The 23,834-nt window shown below is 35.1% G+C and overlaps 1 protein-coding gene across 1 annotated transcript in view; it reads left to right on the plus strand.

Annotated features, from left to right (window-relative positions):
- The first annotated feature begins 1,248 nt into the window (after positions 1 to 1,248).
- Positions 1,249 to 23,834, plus strand: part of NPAS3 (neuronal PAS domain protein 3) — a 401,776-nt gene continuing 379,190 nt past the window's right edge. The window contains exon 1 of the mRNA XM_057385383.1: positions 1,249 to 1,525. Within this exon, the coding sequence (XP_057241366.1) occupies positions 1,249 to 1,525 (277 nt within the window). The remainder of the gene's footprint in view (positions 1,526 to 23,834) is intronic.

Here is a 23,834-nt window from a genome sequence, read left to right on the forward strand (position 1 = left end):
CTCCTGAAACCTCTACAGGACTTGTAATACGGGATTCAGGCTGTGATGTTTCTAAGGAGTATTCTATCACTATTCAAATTCCAAAGCTTTTCCATTTCAGAAGTCGCTGCGATCTGTAATTTTTCTGATTTGTTTTACTAGGGATCTCCAAAAATCTCCCTGTTTASATAGGGGTATAATTAAGTGCGTTGGAAAGAAGGTGTGAACCTCTTGGTGCAGTCTTTCAGAACAGGTCTATAATCTCAATTCTTCTGCTAACTTGATTTGGGGACTTGAGTTCTCAGGCTTGGCTTCTGAGGAAAAAATTGTGGTGACAGGTACAAAAGGCCATTTTTTGTGCCATGAAATTGAGCTTTCACTTGGAAACAATTGTGCAGAGACATTTACCTGCCTTTCTCTTATGTTACTGTTGTATATATTTAATTTGTAGAGAGCATACTGTTTCCTTGGAATTAATTAGAGTTATCTTTGTGTGTTCTGTATTGGTGGTAGCAAGTGATACGTTGGTGCTACAGGACTAAATGAATGTCTTTGCATTTCCAACAGCTTGGTGTAAAGCAGAAGGGTCTTTCTCATCAAAAAGCTGCCAGTCTGYCATGTATGTGGTAGTGAATTACAATCAGAAATGTGAATCACACAACTGTATTTACTGCTTTCTCACCCCACTGACAAAGGTTACTGCTTCCAGAACAAAGGCAGTTGAACCACTCCTAAAGAACAGCTTCATGAAATCCAGAAGTTTTACATTATTACACCAGACTCAAACTTCTGTGTCTCAGCAGTTACTGTATAACCTGTTTGCTCAGTTTGGTTCTACTRCAGCCCCTGTGAGAGGTGGTAAACACTTGAATGATCTGCTTTTAACCTTCTTCCAAGAGTCCAAATTTGACAAAGATTAAGGCAAAATTGACTTACAGTGAGTCAGAAGAAGCAATGGCACCTAGACGGATAAACTCCGTGCGTACACAGTGTTCTTGGAAATTTTTTCTTGAGGCTGACAGCAGACAGAGGAAAGGCAGACTAAAAAGAAAGTGGCCAAAGTGAGTTAAGAGTAGTTACATGATATGTTTGCAATTGCTGAAATTCAAATATTATCACTAATTTTAATAATTCAGGCATGGAGTACCATTTTGGATATCCTGAAGTCTGTAGATCCATATGCAACAGCATTTTGAAAATGTGATAATTTGTAGAGAAGGCCAGCAGTGAAAAAGTAAATTGGTTAAATATGACAGAACACTAATATTGATGAATGCTCTTCTTTGTTTCTTTTCTTTCAGTTTACAAGCTTTGAGGAAGGAAAAGTCCCGAGATGCTGCTCGCTCTCGCCGGGGAAAAGAGAATTTTGAATTCTATGAGTTGGCAAAGTTGTTGCCACTGCCTGCAGCCATTACCAGCCAGCTTGACAAGGCATCCATCATCCGACTTACAATTAGCTATCTGAAAATGAGGGACTTTGCTAATCAAGGTGATCCTCCGTGGAACTTGAGGATGGAAGGACCTCCACCTAATACATCAGTAAAAGGTATGGAGTAACTATGTTGTGTACTGTAGGTTGTGGCAACCTCTACTATGTTGTGTACTATAGATTATTAAGTAACCTCTAAATTGAATTTTTTACCTTCATCCTTTCTTCTTTCCCTGCATATCAAATCCTTTAAAGGGATTCAAATGTGGAAATCTGAGGTCTGCATGAGAAAGACACCATGTGAAGGTGAAATAAACCTCTTATTTTAATTATTTTTTTTTTGTTTAACACACCTATGATGTAACTATTACAGCTGTAATTCTTCTGGGTGATGTAGACTAGATTGTTTAAAGTTATTTAGCCGCTAYTGTGTTGCTTTGTTTTAGTATTTTATACAAGGATGTTTAAGAGGAACATGACTTTACTCTTTGATTTGAGAACTCAGTCTCTTAATTTTGTGGCTATACCTTAAAGGTAGAATCATATGTTTCTGAAGCTTGAGAGCATCACATCCAAGTATTTAAATCTTTGGGAGAGTGACTAGGATATTATTTATCCTTTTATAATTCTATAGAATTTGTTTTGACTTCTGAGCTAGTAGGCATCTATAAAAWAAATGAGCTGTTTTCAGTATTAAACGCCCTCTTTTAATGCTCAAACAAGCATTTAGGCAGCAAAACCAAGGTTTTAGATATGAATTGCCACAAACTAGAAGCTGTGTGCATGTTGGGCCTAAATAATCTTTCCAATGACCTGTGTGAGGTGGACTTTTTTATAATTTATTATTTTTTCAACTTGTGGTACCCATCTGAATGAGTGTGACCTCTGTCTGATAAGTATTTTAAATTTGGGAGTAAGATGCAGTGACAAAATCAGGGTTACCAAACCTGGGCTTTCTGGGTGCCCTGGCTTTGACAGGTTTTTTCCACAAATTGTTATACATGAAGTCTTAATCTACTCTAAACTAGATAGAATGTGTCTAGTATGAGGAAAATAAAAAAGCCACCTTTAAGGGTGGAGGGAGGAGGTAGAAATAGAATCTTATTAATCAGCCCAGAGTTCTCCATGAAGGGTTACTTGTATTGACGGTGCAAAGGCTTTTCCCTGCTCTTCCATTTAAAGGAAGTAATATTATTTAAGGAAAGTTATAATTTTCAATGGATGGAGAGAGGCATAGAGGGCAAAAAATGAAGCAGTTTTAGGTTGGGGGTTTAGTAGCTGGACATAGTTCCATCATTTCATATGTTTAATTTATATTATCTGCCACATCATATATAATTCTCATGGAGAAAAAGAAGGCAATAATTACATCATCCAGGGCATGAGTGTAACATGGTTCATTAGGCTTCTGATATAATATGCAAATGTTCCCCATTTTTACAGGATGAGAGTTTATTCTCAGGCAATTAAACAGTATTTCAAGGTAGATGTAAAGTGGACTCTGCTGTACAATCTATGATCTGTCTGTGCTTTTACAAGCTGTTCTGTGTTACTGAAAGTCTGAGCCCTACAGATCTCTTTGTATATTTTCAGAATATCTGGGATCTATTTTTCATTATCCTCTTCTGGAATATGGACCTGACTACTAAATCATCCTTTTTGTKCAATGATTCTAATGAAGAAAATAATTTTAAGGAAGAACAAAATCTTATTCTTAGCAACAGCTGACATAGTCTGATGTAGATTAATGTTTCTCCCTATAAAAGACCTGGGTAAAMGTTTAATGCCTGTTCACCCTCTCTGATATAATAACCGTGCCCCTCCATCCATCTCGTGCTATGGTTCTCATTCCTTTAGGTGTGAGAGGTGTGAGGGCTCAGGAAGGGGTTTTTCCTTTCTTTTCCTCCTGTTTGGGTGCTTAGCTTTATACTGARTGGATTTTATTATTTATGTGTCAGTCTGTTGAAACAATGTTTGATGAAAGAGTGTTTCACTGTGTAAGCATTACCCATGAGCAAGTTTAAATGTATAGTACAGGTATATTTTATGACTTCACCAGTTCTCTTTGCATGGAAACTTGTTAACACAGTCTGATCAAACATTCATGAAATTACATCAAAAGAAATTCRGTTTCATTTATTAAGGTTGCTTTTTGCTGCCCTTGAAGAAGTTCATATGTATAAACAAGCTCGCATAAATAGCTTGCAGCTTCCTGTGAAGTATGTTTGATAAACCTACAATAAAACACTAGACATTATACTTTGTGTGTGCACAAGCAATCTTCTGAATAGRCTTAAAGGTATTTCAAAAATTATTTGAGAGGTACTTACATTGTGTAGGCAACTGCTATATTTTTTCTTCCCCCGAATGTGTTGGTCTGCCTGTGTTAATCATTAATTTTAAAAGCTTAATTTTAAATTTGTCCCCCAATACCGTGCAGCAATTTAATAATTTTAATTTAGTATTTCAGGAAGGTCCTTTACTCTGCCCTGTATTTATCACAGCTTTTCTTAGAAGTCTGTAAAGGCTGATGAGTTTGTTTTCTTATGCCTATTGTGTAGTGATCACTACAAGTTGTGCTTGCAAATGAGCACTCAGGTAACACCATATAATATTTTCAGAGTCAATTACTTCATGGAAATATCTTGAGCAATTGGAAAGTAACAGATAGTTTTCTCCATTATTTTAGAAATATCTGTATTGTTATAATACAGATCAAATCTGCAATGAACATTATGCATTATTCAAGAAATGACCAGGCATTCTGAGCAGTGTTTCAGCTAAATAACTGATGATTGTAACCTTTAAAGAAATCTCATTGTGGTGACTATTGGTAAATCATTTCTCCATTCATAGTAATCTTTATTTAGAGGAGATCTAGAAACCATTATATTTTGTATTAATCTTAAAAGCAATAGCCAGTGATCTGACATTTGCTAAAAATGGAAAAAAATGTCCATCCTCTAATACAGCAGACTTCAGTCATTTTTCTTTTGGTACATTGTCTAAGGCTTTCTGTGTGTAGGAAGTCTCAGTCCTTATAAACAAATACACACACGACTTACAGCAGATGAATTTAAAGACAGTTCTTAAAGACCAGGATATGATTCTATGGGGAAGAAAATAATCAAGAAGTTACTTACAACCAGTAGGAATAAAAATTTCAGCCTTTTGTAGTACATACAATACATTATGGATAAAAGTACTATTCTTCTCTGTTTCCATCCTTCCAAAAGTCTTTCTTCCAAGCCTGGGGTATGTTCTGAGGACAAGAGTAAATGAGCTGCTGATCAATTCTTTGAACTTAAATGTGAGTTTTCTAGAAGTTATCTGGAAGTGGAAGCATTTTTGTAGTATATGCTCTATGTTCTGCCATGAAGTGGTGCATTACGTGGCGTGGCACTTGAAATCCTCTTGTGCATTCTGTTTTTGGCCTTATAGCCCTGTTCCAACATTATACTCTTGTGAGGACCTTTGTATTTTGAAATACTGTCTTCAAATTATTGACTTCAAATTTCATTGTACTTGTAGCACAAACTGTTTCTCAAAACACTCAAAGATCATGCAAGTTTTCATGTTCTTTTCCACTGTGCTGTTTGTGGTTTTGCCAAGCTACATTTTTCCTTTTTTCTTCCTTCAGTGAAGAGAAGGAACGGAGAGGAGGAATGCGATGGTGACATTCTCTGGTGTATTGAATGTTTGGCTGATGTAAAATCATGTTGTGTATTTTGGTTTAGGGCAATCTTTGGGACATTGGTTCTGACTTGGGACCTCTGTCCCTATGAAAAGAAGGCTCATAAGCCTTTGCCTTAAACAGGGTCCCCAGCTTTTACAATTTCTGTTTCTTTTGAAGCATCAATTAAACACAGTAYTCTGTGCCTAATTTTGCAAACCGTTGTCCTGGAAATTTGCCATGATGACATTGAAATAGTTATTAGATTTTAATTCTTTTGTCTTTAATTGAAGTGAGGTGTTAATTACTGTCTTTGGTGATAAAAGTATTTTGGGCTAGGCCATGAGCCTAATTTCCTGCTGAATGATGTGACACGTGGAAATTAGAATATGTAAGATCACTTTGGGTATGCCAAGCTAAAGGTGGGCTTATTATGGGTTTTATTTTTCAAAGCAAAAACTTTACATTTTATGTTACGTAAGTTAAAAAAACCTCTTAATTCTGCTGTAAAAGAAGAGATGAGTGAGAGAAGATGGCTGAGTAGTGAAAAGGATTCAGTAAATTGTACTGACTGGTAGGTTATGTAAAGAATGTCACTGTTAGTTTAGCCATCTCTACTTTTAGTATTTCATGTTCTGCAGTTAGGTAGTTTTACACATTTGTGTTCTGGAATTAATATAAATTGTGAGTATGAAGAGAAATCACATGCTCTCAGTGTTATCTATGGTGTACTGAAATATTTCTCATCCGAATAATTCCTGCTCAATACAAGTATAAATATAGCGCTGAAAAGTTCCTTGCTGCAAAGCACTCAATGTTACTTCAAGTCTACATGGGTACAGAGATTAAAAAAATTGATAATCACAAGAAGAAAAATTATGCTTTAAAACAAAATGACACCTGTTTCTTTCAAACTAGCATGTTTTTCAAAGGATCCATTCTCAAAATAAACAGAGTAAATGTAGGCTGAAAATTAACTTGATGTCATATCATACTGTGGGGCTTGGGGTTGAGGAAATAAGTCCAGCACTTTGAATTCTCTGAGAAAGAAAATAAGCAATAATGATAATTAGAAAGTATGGTAATTGTTATTCCAAATGTCAAGTGGAATTACTTTCRTTAATTTAAATATCTTTTTCTAGTAATTTTTGTGCTCAATATGTGTGCATTTATAAGAGATAAATAAGTTCTCTTCTGCATGATCTCATTGTAGAAACACTTTAAATAACATTACCTGTTGTTAGCCTTTTATATTTTAAATARAGTGTTGTCTTCTGAGCAGGAGGTGCAAGATAGTTCAAGCCTTTCCCTGCTATAACCTTCAAGCCTTCCTGTAAGATCAGCCTTCTGTTCTAAGCCACTACACAATTCTGTCTCAGGGAAACCACCTATAAGGGCAAAGAAGTAAGAATCACTTTCTTCCTTAGTGTTTTTAGCCAAAGAAATTATTTTTCAAAGTTTGATGAAAAAAAATCAATCAGATGAAAACAGAGTAATACAGATGAATTGGTGTTATTCCTTGATATGAAAGGGGTATCCAAATCCTTTGTGTAGGATTTCTGCTCTGGTGCTGGAGAATTCTTGATAGCCCTGTAATTTATTTCTTCCTGCCTTGCAGCCATTGTTCTTATGAGATTCTGATCCCTGTTTATATATAGGCCCCTCTCGTGCTCTGACTCTGTATCAGTATCAAACACTGATTGTAAACATAACATTCCTCCACTGTAARCCCCTTTATGTGGCCATGGAGGCAGTGCAGCTATGGGAGAAGGTGTCTTAATCTTTGACCTATTACAAGAATTAAAGATGATGAGAATCCAAGTGCTGAAAATTTCAGGAGATCAGTGGTAAAATGTGAATGTTCTCTCTGAGAATTATTTATGCTTGCGTGGTATCAAAGATACAGGATCCAAAAATGAGGCAGCTCTGTCTGAATCTCATTGTCATAGACAAGGTGAATTTATTATGGAACTAAGAGTTGGTGGTTGACTGTGACAAGTGATCACAACCTAGCTGACTTCAAATTTGGCAAATGAAGGAGCGTGTCCATCATCATACTTAGTGCTTTTGAAGGATTAATTGTCTAGTGGGAAACTTATGTGTGAAACTGACTGTGAGGAAAGATTGTGATGGGCAAAATTGGAATAAAAGTTGACTAGAATGCCTTATAATGAAGGCATGCACCTGAAAATTCTAAAACTGCCTCCTTTTCCAGGATGAAAGTAAAACAATTAATTTGAAAAAATATGTATGTGTATTTATAGAAAACTTAGGGAATTAAAGTGAAATATATAGCAAGATAAATTGGAAAGTCGGAGGTGTAGAGTGTTGGCAAAGACAAGTAGAGACATGAGGAAAAAATCTAATGGGATTAGAAAAATTCAAGAATGGGTTAATGTGTATTAGAAATGTGAAAAAATTCTGGCAACAGTATGGGCTCTTTAGCAGTAAGGTGTAGTAAAAATTCTAATGATGCAGAAGAGACAGAAGAGCTTGATAAGGCTTATTTAAGTGCTTGCTTGTACAGAATCAATTCTACAAGTCTTTATAGTCCCGGTTACTGATATAGTTTTCAGGATAAATATATTCTTTGCAARTACTGCCGTTGTGAAGTTTTTGTAATACTGAGCTGTTTTAGCCTCAAAGCAGTTGTGGTCAAAATATKGGGAAATTTTCCTCACTGAATGGATAAAAGTAAGATTGTATATTGTATATTTTGTTTTTTGATGAACATGCACAAATGGAAAGTAATTCTATTAAACAAAATCTTAAATCTCTGAAATTGCAAGTCCAGTTAACTAGGTATGCATTGTATATTGAAGCATTTTTAAGGCATTTGGTGTCCTAGTTCATAAGAAGTATGGTTTTAAAATACTGTAAGAACATTATGTTGGCAGAACCAAGTTAAACACATTAACTGTATAATTAATTGATCTTGGAAAGCAGATTGAAGTGAAAGTTACTATTAAGTTACTATTATTTCTACTGAAACTGCTCTGGCTGCGATCATCAATAAACTGGGAATAAACATGGCTTAAATGCTAATTTAAAATTTGCAAATTATAGTGATGTTTGGATCACAGACAACGATGCTTAGTATACTGCTTAGTAAATCCAACCTAAAATTTATTTATGTCAGTATAAGGATGTTGTTGTTGTTACTAGTTTTCTTTTTCATCGCTGTCCTAAACATTAGGCTGCTGGGGTTAAAAGTCTTTGAAAGGTTTTGGGTTTTTGTGGAGCACAACAGAAATAATGGGAAAAGCTTTTTAAGTTCAACTCTTCTTTTTCTCTTTATTTTTAATGAACAAAGACATTAAAAGAACCTACCTGATCCTTCCAGTTCTGCTATCAGAAATGATAGAATGATTTAGTTTTTCATGGTGCTTTATTTGTATCATAGAAAGTTCTATCCATCACTTCTGTGGAGACACAAAACATTTACTGCTGATAACAAATTAATACTTTTTCTAAAATGTTGTCAATCAGATGTCAGTSCCTAGAAGAGTTGTTTATTGCTAGAACTCCACTTTGAAACTTAACAATTAAATAGAAAAACAACCAAACAATGTTTTAAGAACAAGGAAATAGCAAGGGTGACTTTAGTGTCTTTCACTTACAGCCACTATTGTATTTCCATTCTGTTACACAACAATTCATCTTTCTTTCTCTTCTTGTGTTGTTACAATGATTTGCTCGATTTTGTATTTTCATTATCTTCTTTTATACTGTTTATTTTTCATCGCTATTTGAGGGGTTTTTGGGTCCTTAGCTGAAACCCTAAATATGCAAAATGTCTTCCCTTTGTACTCAACACCCAGTGCTGACTCTCTCCTTTTTGTAGTCCTGCAATTCTCTCCTTAATGCATCCTTAATGCAGCCTTGGTAATGAAAACAATCTGGTGAAGAATATTAATATTTTAAAGAAACCCCAAAGTTTTTAGCTTTTCACTTCATTCTTTCTTCCTTCAATGTGCATGTTTCTCTGTATWCAGTAGTCTTTATCATGACAATAAAATTCACTCCTGAGCTGAGAACATACTTTGCTCATTCCAGATAAAACGTGGTGAGTGTTATCATTACAATTCATGGTTGAGAACATTGCTGGTTTGGCTGGGGCAAGGGCAGAGGTAAATAAGCAGGAGGAATATAGTATTGATGGTTGCTTTGGCTCCAGCCTTAGCAATGATACTAAAATAAGCCAGGGAAAGCTTTCAAAYGAAAACCAAGTTAACTTCTTGTTACTTCTTGAGGATATGGATTTTCATCCAGYAGAAAATTTTGTGTAAAAGTCAGTGCCACAATAGTCCCCTTTTCCAAAGCTCTTAATAAAATGCTTCCATATGATTTTTACATTCATGTTTTATATTGCTTGGGTTAGCTCCAGGTGGTCTCTTTTAGAAGCATGAACATGTTAAATTACATGTGCAGTCTACATAACTTTTTGAAATAACGCACGTGATGGSGTTAGCCAGTTACAGATGTGCAATGAATCCGGTGTGCCAAAAGCGCTTGTTCTGCTTTTTGCTCRTAGTAATCAGGAACAGTAATCACTGCTGTAGTTTTTGATATGTAAAATGGAAAAAGGCTGTCGCTATCTGTAGATTACAATATCTATCTATCAAGATGGAACTTTTGTTTGTCTTTCTGTTTGCTCTTTGCTGAACAGAAGGAAAGCACCTTTACTGTGACGAGTGCTTTGGACAAAACCTCAGTCAAGCCTAATGTTTTAGTGCACCATTTTGCAAATGAAAGTGGTTGAGGAATTGGATCTTGTGGTTGGATTTAACAGTTGCAACACAGTTTTCATACCTTAGATTTCTCCGCTGGGCAGAGAATGTAAGGACATACATAAAACCCTGCTAAATTCAATAGGGCTTAGTCTTCTCTTATTGTAGTTTATTGGTTTTCTGAGTCATCTGAACTTCTACCGTATATCTCCCATTGAACGAATCCTGCTTTTAGATCTTATTGAGGGATATCTATTGCAGGGATAATAAAGACATCTGTATGAAGAAATAGATTAACCAACTGATAATGAATGCAGCAGAAACCTAAAAATCCCTCAAACAAACAAATAAAAAACCCTAGATGGGGGTGCTCAGAYGGAATAAGGCAGTGTAACCTGAATGAGGTTTTATAATATTTGTTTTACCAAGAGTTACATCACTCTATATTACAAGTAAAAAATTATTACTCAAAGAAAATATTTTGTCAGAAAGAAAACAAAAAATCCTTTTTTGAAATAGAATATCTATGTTTTCCATCTCATATGTTTGCAGTTGTATATTTACTAGTATTTTCCAAAGTGACTGTCTCAATATTTGGCGTAAACAATAGTCTGAGCCTTGGAAGAGAAGTTTGAGGTATATGGATTTAATAATAATATTTATTTTCATGTAATAGTTGTATTAGATACCTTTGGTCAACAGAGCAAGATTTAGATACTAAGGGTAGACAAAGCAGTTTTAAAAACCAAAGTACAGTGATTTTATATCTATATAATATGCAAGTATAACCACAGTCTGACCAAAGTTTGACCACAATATCAACGCAGCTTAATTTCTGCAACTGTTCTCTTTGAAGCTGGAGGAAGGAAATCGAGTTTCCACCAAATCCCTATGCTCTTGTGGTCTCCCATTTCARTCAGGGATATAAAGTAGAATACAATGAATCCATAGTAAAGACTTTCCCAGGACATTAGAGAGATCAGTAAAAACTGTTTTCATTAGCTGTCAGTAATTAAAGAACAACCTTCATAGAGAGCTTACAATTTAGAGAGCATGTAAGCCTCTCTATCTACCCGAGATCACGAGCAAAATAAGAATCACTACACAGCTGGGAACTTGTGTTGCTTTAAAATATCAGGCTCCCTTAAGAAACATGATTTTCTGTTTATTTGCTTGCTTTTAAGCCCAAGTGAATATTTTAATTTTAAATTTCAAAGGTTTTAGTCATGCTGCACTTTCTGTTACCAGGGAAAGAAAGAAAGGCAAATTCCTAACAAAATACTTAWCACCAGTTGTGCCAGAGTTGCCCTCCAGAATGGAGCTGTTAGAAAATTCCTAGCTAAATTTGAGCTCATCATTCCCTACAATTCTTACTCACAGAGTTAGCTGAGTGCATCTGCACAAGCATGTGTGTGTCGTCACTTTGCATTCTATTTGTGTCCTATAAAAATTGTTTTTGCTTTGCTTTGCATGGGATGRTACCACATGCAAGGACAAAATTCTGTGTCTTATTTCATCATCTGTAATTAAATGCATATCCATAATCATAAAAGGAAGACAGAGAAATCTCTTTCCTCACAATTTAATATAGAGAAGTCCCAAACTTTACCCATAACAAATAGAATAATATTGTCAACATTACGTCACTTTAGATCTGAAAGAAAACCAGTTATGCAAATGTTAGGAAAAATCAGGAACTGCCTTTCTGTTTTATAAGTACATATTGTATTTCTACAATTACAAAAGCAACTGTACATCTATATATCTCCTTTCAAATTTGAATTACTGTGTATGCGAGCTGTTTCTCATCCTCTTGATGCAGAACAGTGCTGATAATGTTAATAGAGAAATTGAGGCATCTACAGTTTTAGGGCTAGCTTTTCAAAAGAGCGCAGCACTCCAACTGGAGCCAGATTTCAAAAGATCTCGGATCCTATTCAGCAACAAAATAAATAGCCAGATTTTCAAAAGATTTCAGCACTTTGGTAATCTGATCATAAGAAGCAGCTGCTGAGCACATTTGCAAAGCCAAGTGACTTTTTCAATATCCCATGAGGAGTGTGTGTTAGAGCAGGGAATAGAGCCCTCTTCCCATGTCCTAAGACCAAGAGTCCAGTTCTTAATCAATAACACTATCTTCACGTCCTTTACAAAAATGCTATATTTAATGTAAGGAAATTTAACCCATGTCTGTGAGGAGATATTTTGCAGAATAACATGAAGATTTGCACTCAGGATAGATAATGAAGAAATCAAATAGGAAGAATATTGCTAATCCATTATCTTATAATGAAAAAACCTTCCCTTTAGTAATTTTTAGAGGTTTTGTAGTCCATGGCAAATTTTTTAAGTCTCAAAAGAAAAAAAAAATATACTAACTAGGTATTCTAAAAAACTTACAAAAGCCTGTAGCAAGTATACTGTATGGCAAGTCCAGGTGTGATTGATTTCCTGTGGATCTCCACCCTCATACAAAATTCAGAGGGTATAGTTTTTATTTTGTTTACATTTTTAATGTTTCTGTACCTTCSTAGAGGTGCATAAATGGGGTGTTTAATTTTGTTCTTCTGAAGATAAAGTTCTTTTGTCATCTATTAAATACTTTAAAACACTATTTTCTCTTTACCTGTATATATCAGCTGTTTCTGCTTAATTTGTGTGCTGTTATTTATTCTTCTTGTCCTGATCTTTGTACTTTCTATCTCTCCAGTCTTTTTTTTTTTTTTTTTTTTTTTTTCCCTTCAGCTATTCTTTTGCTCCAACATCTTATCCTGAAGATTTAAAGGGCGAGTATGTTTTAGGTATGTTACTAAGGAGCTGAGAGGAAAATTAGCAGCTCACCTAACCTCATTGCACATTTTGTTGGTTTCTTCAACATCCGCACGGTGTTCTTGCTTCTCCAACAACCTCATTAGACACAAAGGAACTGTATTTTACATACAGGCAGTTATGCTGAGAGGACATTTGCAATGTATTTGCTCATTCATTGCTAGCTTGGAGCCACCCCAACAAGTATTCCTTGGGTGGAAGCTAAGTCTGGCAAAGTGAGGCTCAAACAGCTTTATGGTCTTGGTGTAATTTGGTCTCCAGCAGCCTGACAGTGAATGTGGCATGGGATGGTCTGTGAAGATGTCCACCTCTGCCTTGAAAGGGCTCTCATGTTACCTGTCAAAAGGGAAGGTGAATTGTGTAGACAGCATCTGTGCAGTCTGAACTGAACTGCACGCAAAGGATAGATACGATGGGCGGGAGGTGATTGGTCCTGGAAGTGCAGAGTGCTCCTGGAGCTGTTTTGTTGAGGTACAATGTTGAGCAGCTGTGATAAGCATCCAGGCTGACTCTCACAGACCTGACACAGAACCTCACCCAGCATTTTCTGCATCTGTTTGAGACACAGGCTTATCTCTTTGGAAAGTATCTAATGTTGATGTAAAGCATTTAAATGATAAAGAATCAACTACATCCGTGGGCAGATTGTTCCAATGGTTAATTACTGTCACTGTGAAAAAAGTGTGCCTCATTTGTAGTCTTATTTCAGCTTTAGCATCCAAACACTGGATCTTGTTATGCCTTTTTCCCTAGATTAATGAGCTGCCTACTGTCAGAAATCTCTTCCACATGTAGGTATTGTGATCCTCTTAACCTTCTTTTCAGTAACTAAATAAATTGAGCTTTCTTAGTCTTTCACTATAGGGAATGACTTTTAGAAGTCTAATCACTCTTGTAGCTCTTACTTGAGTCCTATTCAATTTTCTAGCATATTTTGAGAATGGAGGAAACCACAGCTGAACRCAATATTTCTGTAACAGTTTCATAAAACCCTAAAGCAGAACTTGCAGTAACTATTCCAACGTGATATTCTCTGGTTTAACCCAGTGAAAAATATTTGATATACATTTTCATATGATATGGACATGTCATTTTGGTGGCTTTTTTAAGCTTTGGGAATTAACATGAATGTCTATCTCATTGTGATGTGGTCCTGGATCCCTTTTGCTGATAAGTATTGAACAATGTCAGGAGGTGAATTCTCATTAATAATTGTGAATACTGAAGGTTACCCTTGATTTTATGTTTTGTTTCAATGGCATAATGCTTTCAGTAGGAATAGCTGGTGATAGAAAGAACTGAACATAGAGAACAGGCACCAGAAGGTGAGACTGGGGAAGTAATCTTTTGGGACAAGTGACTTTCACAGCTAGGACATTGAATGGAGCAGGATAGTTCAAGTCCAGTGTTATCTTACCGACAAAATTCAGAAGATTTCTGGGAAAAAACTCTGCTCAGAGTTGTCTGAAAAGTTCCTGATGACATCTTCTAGTCTGATACCTGTCTTATTCAGACAACTTGCATTGTCATGTTGGGTATCAATTTTGGATCTGGGCAAGGGGAAACCACAGCACAGCCAAACAGGGTGAGCTCAGGAGATCCTTCATAAGTACACACAAATAGTTCCTTTCAGCCCAGACCTGCCTCAAAGTCATCTCTACAAGCCTATAGTGGTGCACAGACATTAGGGATCTGTAAGGAAAAGTAATTGTCTTTCTAAGAGCRCATATTAACTCAGCCAGAATTTATATGGAAACAGGAAGAAAAGAATTCCCCCTGAATAAAGACTTATTTGGTTCAAAATTAGAGTTTAGTGAACTCAGACTATCTTCATGATTTGAGCTGAGCTGTCRCTAGTATTGCTAAGCAGTGAAAAGAGATGAGACATGTCCTTAACAAAAAAAAGTGGCTGCTTCAGAGTCAGGTAGTTTCTTCAGAAGTGGAAAGAAAGCCACAGATTTCAGCGGTGACTTCCTTCAGTTATGTTCTCAGCAGTAAATTCTGTAAGTAACACAAAGGTTTTGAGCTCTCAACCATTTACCGCTGTGAATCGCTTTGGGAGACAGATACTTTACTTTCTTTTTAATCCCATATAAAAGCAGTCCTCTCAGACTTCTAGGTCAATTCCTTTAACTATTCAAAAATGCAGCTGCATTCAGTTAGCTTTCCCAGCCCAGCCAGAATTTTTGGCCAGCTCAGGAGAAACTGTGCTTCAGTCCTCACTCAAAGCCCTGGGATTTCATCTGTCCTCAGAAATTTGGAGTGATTTCAGAACTTAGGTCTTACTTTTCTTGTTTGTGAAGCGAGTAAGAAGAGAAAATCCTTGCATTTGTAGTGGCCCACTTCAGCATTTCTCTGCTGGGAGGACCCTGAGTGTGCTCATATGGGCAGACTGAAGAGACCGCTGATTCTCTAACTCACTTCCTTCCCTCATCTYGCATTACCCAAAGGACAATTTTTCAACTGACTGTGCCCACATTTTCCCTTACACCTTCCCCAAAGCTATATACTGGTGCTGTGTGATTCAGAACACTAGTCAGCATTTAAGAGTGCTTTGGCATCTTTGCACAAAGTTTTAGCTATGAGTTATCCAGTGATAAATTGTATATTTATCCAAGGATAAATAGGGTAAGTCMAATCATTTGCACAACTCCTCTATAAAATTAAAAGACTGTTTTAAAAGGGAAGCCTGAATATTAATATGTAATATTTGAGAGGAAAGTAAGTCAGGTTACCATTTATTTCTGCTATTAGTGAAGCTCTTTTTGTATATATAAATGTATTTTACTGAGTTACAATAGAGTAACAAGAAAGTTGAAATCATTTGAMTTCATCTGCTGTATATTTTCTGCTTCTAACAATTTCAATGTAATGCCTCCGTTTAGATTCATACTGATCATTTATACTGACAAAATGAAGGAAAAGAAAACAAGGAACCTGTCATCAATCATTCATTTAATCAACTAGCAAAAAAATAGATAAATAAGCATACTGAGTTAATTATTTTTCTGTATGTAATGATTGACAATAATCTTAATTTATTCCCTTTTTAACCTTTTAATGTCAGTGTAGTTGGGATTAATAGGGAATGACAAAATGAGAAAAAATAAATTTCTGATAGCCACTGAATGTTGCTGACATCGGAGTGTTTTCCCCTGAAACTTCTCCCTGAAGATGTATCAGATCTCTGTCATGTGTTATTTTTCACACTTTTTTGTGCCATGTTTCATGCCATTTTGGTGATTGCTATTAGTTTACAGACATATGGTCAGGAATATTTTATGAATGAAGAGATTTCTGGAATGTACAATATTACTTCTTCACATTTATATGAGAATTGTAATTTGAAGCTCTCAAAATACTTTGCACATGTTATTGCAGAGTGTATTCAAAAGCAAGGAAAAGGAGTGCTCCAGCTAATAACTTACGTTATCTGCTCCATCCGCCAAACAGTATTTCTTTACTATTGAGTCATCTATTCCCCCTTTGACTGTTTTACTGGATCCATGTGAAGGGAAGAGGGGATTTTCAGGCAGAGTTCCCAAAGCAGCTCTCCTGGTTTGTAGYGCAGGAGGGTTGGCTCAACTTCCTCTCTCAGCTTTTTGCCATAAAACTGTCTCCCCACGTGTAAACAGGCATCTCAATAGACTCTAGTCAATCAGCAACTCCAGCTTCTCAAATATCTTTCTGTAATGGTATTCCCGTGCATTAGTGATAGTTGTCCTGAACAATACATGAAGAGAATATTTTGCAGCTTTTCCTTTGAAATACTGTGTAGCATGTCATTCAAATAAGTGGAASACATAGCGTAGGACATGCTTTTCATCTAGCTTGAATGGTGTATCAATGCACACAATACTTCACTTCTGTTAGTGAATAATAACCGGGTTTTATTCAGGTGTGTTTCCTGCAGTTTCAATAGAAGTGTTGGTGCATATTTCAGAGATGAAAAAGCCTTGTCTGTGAATCTATGTGTTTTTTGGTAATGAAGGCCAAATCCTGTGAGGCACAAATGCGTGAATTTTCATTTCACTGATTTTATGTTTGAATTCCTGGGTTGGGTTTTTTYGTTTGTTTTTGTTTTTCCCTGAAAGAATGATCTAGTTATAGATCTGGCTATATAGAATYGGCTTTTTTTTCAGAAGTTCAAAACTGGAAATCATTTCTTCTCCTCAAAAATTATGTGCATTCTGGGTTTTTTTAAGGAATGAAGGGAAACAGAGGTGATAATGATATTGGCCCATACATGAAGGAAAAAAAAAAGAGAAGAAAAATAATTCCAATGACTCCAAAAGAAACGGAAAAAATTCTGAAAAGATGAAAGCCAGTTATTGGTATGGTGTGTAGGYATCAGTCTTTCAAAGGCACACCTCATGCTTGTTTTATAAGTGCCCTGACTGACCTGCACCCCTGGGGACAGATGCCCTTGCCATTGCATGACCCTCCAAGAGCCCGTGGTTCTGCTGGGCTGCAGYGYTGGGGCAGAGGCCGGGGCTGGGCTGGGCAGCCCCCGGAGAGCTTTGGGCTGTGCTCATGGAACATCTGTGCTGGACATCCCACTGCCTGCCTGGAGCACAGATAAGGTCGAGAGGCCCAGGACAGCAATTCGTGAGCTCTAGACATGTGAGGGATGGGGTGTGGAGTGAGCTGTAACTTAATCTGTAAGGTAAAACAGTTGGTGTGTTCTGCAGCAGATTTAGTATCCACCATGGTGACTGCCTGAGTCTTGATGCTGAGGATCTCATACTCTGTAGGGACCTGGAAAMAAAGCATTTGGTTGGTTTTTTCAGGGTTTGTTGAAGGGTCTAAAAATGTTACTCTTTGGGAAACAGTGAATTTTCTGACTTGACTTATACTGAATGCTGTATTTTCACTGAGAAGTATTCCAAATAATTTTTTTTTTTTACAATAAAAAGTAGCAAAATGTTTAGAATTATTTTCTCACTTGAAACAAAAATGTAAGACTTTAGCTGTGTCACAAAACATAAAATAGCAGGCACTGCCACAAAAATCCTTGAAGGCAGTGTGCTTAAATTCTTCCTCTGCAGCAGCATATCTGCTCTATCCCTTCACTGGGCTGAGCACAGTCTATCCCTTTGTGTGCAACAGCTTTATGTTTATTAGCAGCTGTTTTCTCCTGGCTAAGCATGACAAAGGATAGGGAATAATATCAAAAAGAATTTGTTGCTCTGCTTTCTGGTAGGAAGGAAGGAAGGAATGGCAAATATGAGTCGTCCCATTGCTGATGTCCCCTTGGTGTGGTGCTCTCTGCTCTAACCCTTGCTGAGGGAAGAGGTTTCCCCCCAGAGCACAGCCCTGCTCTGCCAGGTTGGCATCCATGGTAGTTGGCTGACACTGGCAGAACCTTTTGTGGCACTTTTTCTCTCCTTGTTCAATTTCTGTAAACCATATATGTTCTAGAAAATACAGTGTTTCTTGCCCACTAATGTTTTTTTTAAGGAGAAAATATAGATTTTTCATTCTTATTTGACTATTAAATTTCTGGCCTTTAAAAAAGATCATAGTAGTTATAATATTTCAAATTAGAATTTTTTTAAAGGGTCAATTTTGGTATATAATATTTTTTAAATGGTAACATAATATTTTCAATCAGTTTCTAATTTTGTTGGGGTATAACCTCTTTAAGAAAAATTGCTAGGTGTAGGCAAATATGTCATACTGAAACCCCATTTGTGTTTTTAGGATTCATAAAATTAACTGGTCAACAACATCACATATTTTAGAATATCATATATATAGGTATTGACATTATATTGATAGGTAATTGGTTAGAGGACTTTGCAGTTAGTTACCAATTCTTGTATCAGTAATGATCAAACTACACTATTAGCAACTCTGAATTCAATTGYTTTTCAGCTCAGTATGTCTTTAAACAATTTTTTTTTTCATGTTTGGAATAGAAATTGGTATCAGTAATAATCTGAAATACCGTTTAATGGAAATTCTTTTGTTTCCAATTTAGATTTTCCAGACTTTCCTGTCTTTTATAGCATTTATTTAGTGTTTTAAATATATTTTTCTTTGTATTTTACTGTGCAGCTTATGTACTCAAAGCATCACCTAAGTACTAATAACACATTCTTGACTGAATAATGATGTATGTTGAATGTTACTTTTTTTGTCTTATAAATGGATGGCAATTTACACAGCTGTGGATGTGGGATGTTTCAATCCCAGACCATGTTGTAAGAAAAATTGAATGACAGTGAGCAAAACAGCAGTAATTATAAAACTAATTACTAAATGCTGATGATGCCCATAGGCTTTGCATAACTAAAATTAGAAAAGGAAATTGCTTTCGGCTTCAGAGAGGCAACATGCTAGTTATTTCACTGTTTCAGTCAAAATGGAACATGGTGTGTAAAGTTCAATCACAAAAAAACCCCACATTAGTTTATGCACATATTTTTTCMTACTAAAATGTTAAAGAATTCAGCCTTTTTGTCTTTTAATACAAACACATCTGTAACATAAATCAAGAAAAGTGACATGAAACTACTTGTTGGACATCTTTCTATATAGTTTTACAAGGCCTAATTTACCMTTGAATTAGTTTAGCTTTATGTTTATCAGAAACATACATGAATATAAAAAAGGAAGGGTTTTCTATCATGTTGGCCCAAATGAAATAAATGTTTGGTATAAAAGCCAGGAGACTGGATTTCAAAATTCCYTCTGATGAGTTCCAGCTCCTATTATATGTATTCTGGGGTACATAAAATATGTATATATGTATCTATGGTGACCATATTAATTTCTTACGCTTATATGTGTTTTCCCAGGGATAGAACTGCTGGAATGAATTGTTTGAATATAGTATATTTTTATATTTTTTTGTTCATCCCTATATTACATATGCAATGCATACACACAGGCATAAAGTACCTAAATGGAACACACATGTATTTATAGACAAAACTCATGTCTCTTACATAGGAATACATATATTCCAATATATATTTCAGTATTGTGGGTTTTTAAATACTGCATTTAGGCTTAACCCTGCAGAATATGAGAACTTCAAGCATTCTAAACACACTTCTTAAAAAATTTATTTTTGTAAAAATGGGTTAAAACATTGATCAAGATTGCAGTTTGTAAGACTCAATTTAACATTTGAAACCTATGCTTTTGTCTCATAGAAAATTACATGGACAGCATGGCATTTATTCTTTGAATTTAGGGTTTGAATTTGTTTTGGTTTTTCTAAATTCTCAATTTTTCTTCCACTTTTTTTTTTTGTCTGATCTGGGAAATATTTATACTTATGCTGTGTGAGCAACTAATAGATAGCAGGTTCTCAAAGACTTGAAAGAAATACTCACTGGATTCTCTTACATCAGTTTATGTTGAATAAAAACCACCAAGTCTGTGTTTTTAACTTTCAGATTGTTGAAATGCATCTAGATTTTACACTGTTGATAATTAATCTAAACATGAAAAATATAAATACTATATAATTTTCTGTAATCTATATAATCTTTGAGATTGTATATCCTATTAAATTTTCTGGGGTTTGGCAAGTAAATTGGAAGCCCTAAGACTCTCTTTATTTAAACATTTATGGGGAAGCATATCTTWAGTGTAGTGAAGTCGTAAAGTACATTTCAATGCATAAACAGTACAGCAAGACTTCTTTTTAAGTGGACCACTGAGTAAATCTTGACTTTGTATGTCTCAGTAAATTTTTACTACAGCAGATGAAGCAGATGTGTCACATGTTACCATAGAGAATAAAAAGAAAGTGTTTGTTTGCTATGTCCGATTTTGTGAAATGAAATTCCATGACTGTCACTTTGATTAAGTCCCCCCATTTAAAGACAAGTTTCTGCTCTGTTGTTCAGAGCAGATTTTAACTAGTCTCATGCACTGTTTGTATTTATAACATAAACAGTTTCAGTACAGGTTTGTAAAAAAGATTCAAAATGGTCTTGAAGATATAAAGACTTAAAACTTCTCTCCATTTTTATGGATTTAGTCATTAAAAGCAGCAGCATTATTTATAATAATATTTCTCAGTTTCAGTTCCAATTCTGTTGAAATCATTAAGTGATGCTGGTGAATGGGATTGTCTTTAAGAGGTTCTTGAAAAAGCAAATAAGAAATCCTTCCTATAAGGAGGACACCATTTTCCCAAAGATTTCTGTCATGGTACACTTTAACAATGTTTCTGCTGTAGGGAAAGAAACAATTTATTGTCAGTACTTGAAGCATACAGAATCTCTGATTGACTGCCACCCTAGCCTGTTGTTTTTAACATAAACATTACAGCTGTGTTTGCTTTGAAATATTTGGCCATTATCCAGTAAATCTGTGCTGGAACACTAAATTATCACCTTATGCCCTCCTCCATCGTAAGAAAGTGCTTTAGTCAATAAAGCATTATTGTTGTCTTTCCCGACTCTTTATTTCTGCATATTCAGGAACTTTGTTTTGTTTTGTAAAAAGCAGACATTATGTAAAAGCTTCTAACTAGTGAATGTCCTGAATGGGTAACCTAGCAAGCACACCAAAATAATGATGAAAGTACATTCTTAGTAGTTTAAATTAAGAAATTTATATTTGTCCCTAATTTTTGTGAAGGTTTTCAAGATCTTTTATATTTTTAAGAATTTGATTTATCTGTCTAGTCCATAATTTTTTGTCACATATGAAGAGAGGTGTATCTCGGTCATCATGTTCCTTTTTCACAGCTTTCACATTGTACCATGTGAAATTTCAAGGTGTATCCACATCATAAAAGCGGAAGGCAATTAAAATGGACAAAAATGGCAAACCAAACATCATCCCAATTTTCACAATGCTAGTAAGTACTTGAGCCTTACAGTGCTGATCCTGAGCTATTTTCCTGTTACTTTCTTCACAAGAATTTCAAATTTATCTCCTTAGCTCAGGATAGTCAGTCTCTTATGCAGAAGAAATGGGGCTAGTAATGTTTCTTCTTCATTAATGCTGGTATCTGAAATTCAGCATACATTGCACAGGCTGGCTGTTTTTCTTGTGTATATCTCTGAGGACAGAGGAATTACCTTATCTTCCACCTTTCCTTGTGTGTTCTTGAAGGTGTTTTTTTCCTATATGATGACTGCTTTTTCTAAAGTTGAAGACTTCTTCCAGGTAGTTTTTAAAAAACTTTCTACTTTTCATTGCTGCTTTTCAATTTTTTAAAGACTTTTCAGTATYGTGAGTAAAACATCTCAAATCTGACTTAAAAATATTTAAATGTGTTTAATCATGTGAGCAGTTCCATGGATTTAAACTAAATAATTCCTTTGCTTTGAGTTAATAATCTATTCCAGAGTCTTGTTGAACTTGAGTCATAACAAAACAGCAAAGAGTGAATCTAACATTAGGACAAGAATTAYCTTCCCCACCTTATTATCTTTTCTGTCTTTCTTTGTACTTGCAATCCTTTACCAATGTATCAGTCTGTATGACAGGCTTATAYCTGACAATTTGTATTCTATTTTTCAAGTCTCTTTTTGTGAAATGGTAGATCTGTTGGTTTCCTGAAGCCTGTTCTGCATTACGTTTATTGCATTCTCTACACAGTGTTTTTAAGAACTTACAGGATTGATTTTWACAACAGACATTTAGATTGCAGAATTTGGTTTGAAATCATTGCAAAGACAACCAAAGCCCTTGTGAATTAAACCTCTGAGATGTTATCATTGTATGATAAATCTAGCTGATTTCTGCCTGGTCTGTGTTATTGGCACAAGGGAGCACATCAAAGGTGTTTAACACAAATAAACTATGTAGTTATCTTAGAAAAGAAGCCTCTGTTTTTACCCCAGAAGATCAGGTCCACTTTCTCTATGATCAGAGTATTACAAAGCTAGTAAAGAATAATTTATATCAGAAGTTCTGTGATGGAATGAAATGGAGCTCTTTTGAAGTATGATCTCSGAAAGCACAGCATGAAGCTCAAATAAAGTGAAGGACATTCGCTATTACAAGTAATGTCCTTAATAATCTTGTTAGTCTAGTCTCCCTCTGTAAGAGACAAATGGAACATTATTGGCTTATGGGCTGTAGTAAATAATTTAGTTTCCAATATTCAGGCTGCTTTGACAGTAAATTAAAATGACATGAAAGGGGCTTGTTGAATAAAGAAAGTATCCAATCAAATTTAATTGGCATGACTAAGGCAGTAGAAATATGTTTTATAATTAAACCATGTTGTCTTGGAGCTTTATAAGCATATATGAATCAAAATGTCAAAAATTATTCTTTGATATTGTGCATTTAAAACTTTGCATGGTGAATAGTTTTCTTAAACAAGGTTCTAGACATGCATATTGATTCAACAGGAAAATAATCTTGAAGTTTTAAATAAGTCAGTTCTTATGATTTGTCTACTGATCTGACAATTTTTTGTAAAATACTAAAATAATTTTGCAGTCCTCTCATACTTAAAAATCGGTCTCTTGTACCAGTTTTAYACAATGCAGCCTTGTACCAGAGTACAAATACTTTAATTTTTCACCTATTGTTGTAACACTGGATGTCTGAAATCAGTGTCAATAGGTGCAAGCATAAAAGAATACAATCAACAGGAAGAWGCAAAAAAGGAAAAATAAAATGTGTGACAAACTAATAAATGTTTTTCTATTACTAAATTGATTTTTAAATATTTCCTATTTTAATCAACCAATTTTAGAGTTCACATATATTAACCAAGTCGTACCAAGTATTTATCATTGAGTTCTTATTTACTTATGTCTTTATCAAAGGAGTTTCAGAAAATGTGTATTTACCTTCATTGYATATAGAGAAAATATCTCCATGGTTCCAAGAATAACAGTACCTCTAGAAAGTTGCACAATTCCAAACATTCTTTTGTTCTTATATACAAATCCTCCTAGTATATAATACTTTGTTATTTGTATGTCCCTATGATACTGCTTGGTCTAAAAAGAAATAGCTAGACTAGCCATTAAAAAAAATGAAAAGAAAATAAATTTTCAATAGAAGTTTATCCATGAGGAAGTCTTCTAAATTAACATTGCCTTTTAGAAATAACGGACAGGTGACTTTTATGTTAAGAATGTTATTTAAGTTACAATCGTCTMCTGATGTACTTCATAAGTCAATGCTGGGATTCTAAAATTGACTAAACTCTGAAGCACAAAAGTAAAATACATAGATATAGAAGTGGAAATGTATGGTA

This window comes from Malurus melanocephalus, unplaced genomic scaffold (assembly GCF_030028575.1).
Source record: "Malurus melanocephalus ecotype Western Australia unplaced genomic scaffold, MMel_1.1 scaffold_0, whole genome shotgun sequence".
NCBI classification, from domain to species: Eukaryota; Metazoa; Chordata; class Aves; order Passeriformes; family Maluridae; genus Malurus; species Malurus melanocephalus.